This window comes from Lycium barbarum, chromosome 3 (genome assembly GCF_019175385.1).
Source record: "Lycium barbarum isolate Lr01 chromosome 3, ASM1917538v2, whole genome shotgun sequence".
Lineage (NCBI taxonomy): Eukaryota > Viridiplantae > Streptophyta > Magnoliopsida > Solanales > Solanaceae > Lycium > Lycium barbarum.
In genome coordinates this window covers 72,778,224-72,783,957 of record NC_083339.1, presented here as the reverse complement: position 1 = coordinate 72,783,957, position 5,734 = coordinate 72,778,224, and the positions used below count along the sequence as shown (strand labels likewise).

Genomic DNA, 5,734 nt, shown 5'->3' with positions numbered 1-5,734 from the left:
CAAATGGAATTGCCTTGGTTGGTAGGGGGTGATTTTAATGTTATTATGAATGAAGATGAGAAGATTGGTGGTTTACCTGTATTTCCAGATGAATATGAGGATTTTGCATTTTGTATTAATTCATGTGAGCTGTTTGATATAAATTATAAGGGGAGTTTGTTTACTTGGTGGAATAGAAGAGCAGGTAGTGACTGTATTTTCAAAATATTGGATAGAATGATTGCAAACTCTAAACTACAAGATTGGTTTGCACATATGGAGGTGCAACATTTATCCAGAACTGGCTCAGACCATGCTCCTTTGCTACTTACATGTGCTGAATCTTCACATCACATAAGGAAGCCTTTCAGATTTCTAAAATTCTGGACAGAACATGAATCCTTCTTAGAGGTAGTTAATCAGGCATGGATCACAGATTTTGAAGGGGATGATTTTATCAGATTCAAGTTAAAATTGAAGAATGTGAAATCTGCCTTATCTGATTTGAGTAAGGCAACTTTTGGTGATATTTTCAAGCAACTAACAGTAAGGGAAGAGGTGGTGAGAATTAAAGAGCAATGTTATGAAGAAGATCCTACTACTATGAACATGATGGTCCTACAGCAAGCACAAGCAGCATTGAAAAGTATGTTCATTATGAGGAAGAATTTTGGAGACAAAAGTCACATATGACTAGTTTTGCTGAGGGTGACAGGAATACAAAGTACTTTCATAGTATTATGAATGGGAGGAGAAAGAGATTGCAAATCAGAAGAATTCTGAATCAGCAAGGAGTATGGATAGAAGGGGAGTCACTTTTAGCAGAAGAAGCTTGTAGATTTAACCAACAACAGTTCTCCCAAGAGGTTGGTCCTTTATATTTTCAATTGCTACAATATGTTCCTAGTATGGTGGATCAGGATACTAATAATCAGCTGGTAAGCATGCCAACTTTAGAGTAGGTGAAGAAGGCTTTATTTGAATTATCTACAGATACTGCTGGTGGTCCAGATGATATGATTGGAATATTTTATTAGGTGTGTTGGGACATTGTTGGTGCTGATGTATACAATCATTTGAAAGCATTTTTTGATGGCCAAACTCTTCCTAAGTCAGTCACACATACCAACCTGGTACTGTTACCAAAGAAGAACATCATTGAGACCTTTGCTAATATGAGACCAATCAGTCTCAGCAACTTCATCAACAAGGTTATTTCTAGAGTGGTTCAGGATAAGCTGGAGGGCATTCTACCTTCACTGATATCTCCTAACCAGTCTGGATTTGTTAAGGGCAGATGTATCATTGAGAATGTCCTTCTAACTCAAGAAGTTGCGACTGACATTAGATTAAGAGGAAAACCAGCTAATGTTGAACTTAAGCTTGACATGGCTAAAGCATATGATAGAGTATCATGGAGTTACTTGATCAGAGTTTTAAGGAAGATGGGATTTGCAGAATTTTTCATAGATATGGTGTGGAGGCTGATTGCAAATAATTGGTACTCCATACTCCTTAATGGTCAAGCTCATGGTTTCTTTCATTCCACCAGGGGTGTAAAACAAGGAGATCCTCTTTCTCCTGCTTTGTTCATCTTATCTGTTGAAGTTTTATCTAGAGCATTGAATTCTTTATTTGAGAATAATGACTTTAGAAGTTATGGAGTGCAAATCTGAACCATCTGGCATATGCAGATGACACAATATTTTTTTCATCTGCAGATGTTAGATCTTTGGAGTTAATTATGGAGGTACTACATGCATATGAGCAGGTATCATGCCAACTTATAAATAAAGGCAAGAGCTCATTCCATGTACACAGTAAGGTGTCTAATGGGCTGATACAACATGTGGAGACTATTACTGGTTTTAAAAGAGGCACTTTTCCTTTTACATATTTGGGTTGTCCTGTCACACATTCAAGGAAGAGGAAGGCTGATTACAATGATCTAATCAAGAAAGTCAAGAATAGGCTGCAGACTTGGAAAGAAAGATTGCTATCATTTTGAGGAAAAGTTGTTCTGATCAATAATGTATTAATGAGTATGCTAATACATTTGTTGTCAGCCATCAAACCTCCAAAATGTGTTTTAATCAATAATATGCACAAAATCTTCTCAAGATTCTTCTGGAATAATAGTGAGGAAGGCAGAAGAAGACACTGGTCATCATGGCTAAACTTGTGTAAGCCAAAAGAGGAAGGAGGAGTAGGCTTTAGATCTTTTTTTGATGTATCTAAAGCCTTATGTGCAAAACTTTGGTGGAAATTCAGGACAACAAATACTCTATAGGAAAACTACATGTGGATCAAATATTGCAAAAGGCACAGTCCTCAGACTGTGCAGTGGAAAGGAGGTTTTCAAGTATGGAAGGCTATGGTAAAGGCTAGAGATAATATAGAGCAAGAAATATGGTGGGAACCAAGGAGTGGAACTACAAATGTATGGTTTGAAAACTGGACAAAGCTAGGGGCACTATATCACATTATTCCAGATGATTTTGGAATAGATGAGGGTGTTCAAGATGTAAAAGAACTTATGTTGCAGGTTGGTTGGAATATAGGAAAATTGCAGCAGTTGTTTCCTATGGATATTGTGGATCATATATTGGAAGAGTTGCACTTTCATGAACCAAAAGATGAGTGGGATATGCCAAGATGGATGATGACAGCATCAGACAAGTTTACTGTAGGCACTACATGGGAATTACTGAGGAGTAAAGTAGTCAAGTCAGATGTTTTTAAGAATATATGGATATAAGGGGTGCCTTTTAAGATATCTTTCTTTTTCTGGAGGTTGTGGAAGTACAAAATACCAGTTGGAGTGGTAGTAAGAAGGATTGGGGTAGATACTGAGGCAACCTGTTATTGCTGCGATCATAGGCAATATGAAACTGTGGATCATTTGTTTGTTACAGGAAATGTTGCCATAAAAGTTTGGACTTATGTTAAAACTGCTGTTGTCATCACAGCACAGTTTCAACAAGTCAGGCAGCTCCTTCAAATCTGGTGGAATACAGATTGTCCCTCAAAGTTCAGAACAATTTTTAAAGCTATTCCAATGGTCACCATGTGGCAGATATGGAAGTGGAGGAATACAGTCCTACATGGAGGGAGGATGTCCATCAACAAAGTGATTTATGAGATAAACATGGTCTTATATAATTTGTGTAGAATGAGGTTTCCAGGGCAGAACAACTTACCAAAATGCATACCTCAAATTCTACTAATCTTTGAAGCATACAGGCAAAGAATTGTAAGCAAGATAGTGAAATGGGATTTTCCTAAGCTAGGATGGTATAAATGTAATTTGATGGAGCTTCTAGGGGAAATCCTGGACCAAGTTCTGTGGCCTTTTGTATTAGAAATGAAGTAGGTGATTTCCAGTATGCAGCAGCAAGAAGGATATCAGATGGTTCAAATTTGATAGCAGAAGCAAGGGCACTACATGAGGGGCTTAAGTACTGTGTTACACACAGTCTGTTACCAATGGTGTTGGAAACAGATTCAATGACTATGAAGATGATCTTAACTGGTCAGTGGGAGACTCCATGGAGTATATCAATGATCATAAATGATATCTCAAGGTTGAGGATGGATAAGGAAGTAAGGGTGGAGCATGTGCTGAGAGAAGGAAATGGACTGGCTGATTTTTTAACTAACTATGCTTTTGATTTTGCAGGTGATCATCGTTTTCAGAGTTTTACTTCACTTCCTGTGAAAGCAAGGAAAATTCTATATACAGAGAATTCACATATACCATACATGAGGATCAGGCTTGCTAAGGACCATTACATCCCTGGAGATTAATAACAAGCTGGAGAGCAGTAGCAGCAACAAGTTTGCATCTCAACATGCCATGAATAGCACATGGACCTGTATGAAACTATCTTTGGCAAGAGTATAAGAGTGGTATTATCTTGTAGCTCATTCTCTTGTGAAACTGCTAAAGATTGGTTCAGTCAGGCAACTTGCAACTTTGAAATCATGGTAAACAAAGGTCAACATCAAGACAAGGAGATAGCAGCTACATCTGAAGGAACATGGAGGATTTCTACTCCATCCTGGAAGCCTGAATATGTATTCATTTTGTTTTTGAGCCATAGCACCTGGTGAGAGCTTGTAGGTGTTTGAGATGGTATCAAGACAAGGCCAGAGGATCTGCAGTAGATTAGTATCCATATAGTCTTTGGATGTGTTTTCCTTTTTAGTCCTTTTGTTCTTTTATTACGATAGTTTCATTTGGCTTTTCTTTTCTTTTCTTTCTTTACACTATTGTACAGAAAACTTACTATTTTTTTTAATAAAACACTTCCAAACTTGGTTTGGTGCCTTTCATGCAAAAAAAAAAGAGTAGGTATACGAATATGGATGTATGTACACAATTACGCGCTAGAAATGGAAAGTCCCTATCAGAAGCAAGTAAGTGCGTATGACGATGATACTACAATCTCTCATCCTATGCTATTTGTATGTTGTCTATTATGCTTTCATAATGATATTGATCATGCTTTACATACTCAGTACATTCTTCGTACTGACTTCCTTTTTGTTGTGGACGCTGCGTCATGCCCGCAGGTGGCCACGGAGACAGGCTTGATCCATAGCTATATTTCTCATGGACTACATAGCGGAGCTCCACTTCATTCGGAGTTATAGCTTTTGGGTATTGATTCTTTTGTGTACATATTTATAGGCATAGCGAGGTCCTGTCCCGCCTATATGATATGACATACTCTCTTTAGAGGCTCGTAGATATGTGTATATAGTTAGATGTGTTTGGCTTTGTCAGCCTATATTCTCGATGTCATTTTGTTAGCCTCGTCACCTTATGTACATTGCTATGGGAATTGCTATTAATGGTGATATGTATATATGTATTGTTGCCCAATGGAAATAGTATGATCGATGGATAGAAAGTATGATTTAATATGTGCCTCACCTAGCTGTAAAAGTAAAGGTATGTTAAGAGGTGCCCGGGTGGGTTAGCACCGGGTGCCCATCGCGGCCCTCCGGTTGGGTCGTGACAAAAGTGGTATCAGAGCAGTTCTGTCCTAGGGTGTGTGTCTACGATCCGTGTCCAGTAGAGTCTTGGTTATGGGTGTGTTGCGCGCCACACTTATAAATAAGAGGCTGCGGGCATTTTAGGAATGAATGACCTTCTTTCTTCATGATATCGTGTGATAGAGCTATGGCATAAGAACTTCATTTCCTTAACCATGTCATGTGTTATGTATTCCAGAAATGTCTGTAAAGAGAAAGGCTACGGCAGCCCAAAAGGGCAAGATAGTGGCAGAAAAGCGGGCTGAAAGAGCACCGTAAACAGTTGTAGAAGAAAGTGAGCCCCAGAATGCGGCTCAATCTTAGTCCTCCCAGTCAGCGCCTGCTTCTGAGAAAATGTTTTCCCTATCTCTAAAGGGGCGTTCAGCCACAGGAGCGTGAGGGAGCCTCAGCCCCAGCTCCAGCACCTCCGGCTCCTCCATCAGATGCTTCAAGCCAAGATGTAAAAGAGGCCATTTGTCACGACCCAACCCCGTAGGCCGCGACTAGTGTCCGACATGGACACCCGTACGTACTTACTAACCAAAATTCATTTACGTTTACATACCATGAAACCTGTGCATACAAAATCATATACGTATTACTTAGATCGTTATTTATATAATAGCACGTAAATCAATCAGGCTAACGTAGCACAGGGAAAAACTCGATACGAACCGTATAACCATCGCTGAACATACATGACCCATGACCCACA

General features: G+C 39.1%; 1 protein-coding gene across 1 annotated transcript; it reads left to right on the top strand.

Annotated features, from left to right (window-relative positions):
• Nucleotides 1-2,278: 2,278 nt before the first annotated feature.
• Nucleotides 2,279-3,786, top strand: LOC132630953 (uncharacterized). Its single transcript, XM_060346534.1, has 3 exons — nucleotides 2,279-2,706; nucleotides 2,773-3,156; nucleotides 3,303-3,786. Exons 1-3 carry the CDS (start codon nucleotides 2,279-2,281, stop codon nucleotides 3,784-3,786), a joined length of 1,296 nt encoding a protein of 431 aa, XP_060202517.1.
• Nucleotides 3,787-5,734: the final 1,948 nt, after the last annotated feature.

Excerpts from the sequence above, each read along its gene's own strand:
- LOC132630953 (XM_060346534.1), top strand. The coding sequence starts at position 2,279 with ATGTGGATCAAATATTGCAAAAGGCACAGTCCTCAGACTGTGCAGTGG. Across the intron at positions 2,707-2,772 it reads CTGAGGAGTAAAGTAGTCAA|GTTGTGGAAGTACAAAATAC; the intron begins GTCAGATGTTTT and ends CTTTTTCTGGAG. Across the intron at positions 3,157-3,302 it reads TATAATTTGTGTAGAATGAG|GGGAAATCCTGGACCAAGTT; the intron begins GTTTCCAGGGCA and ends TGGAGCTTCTAG.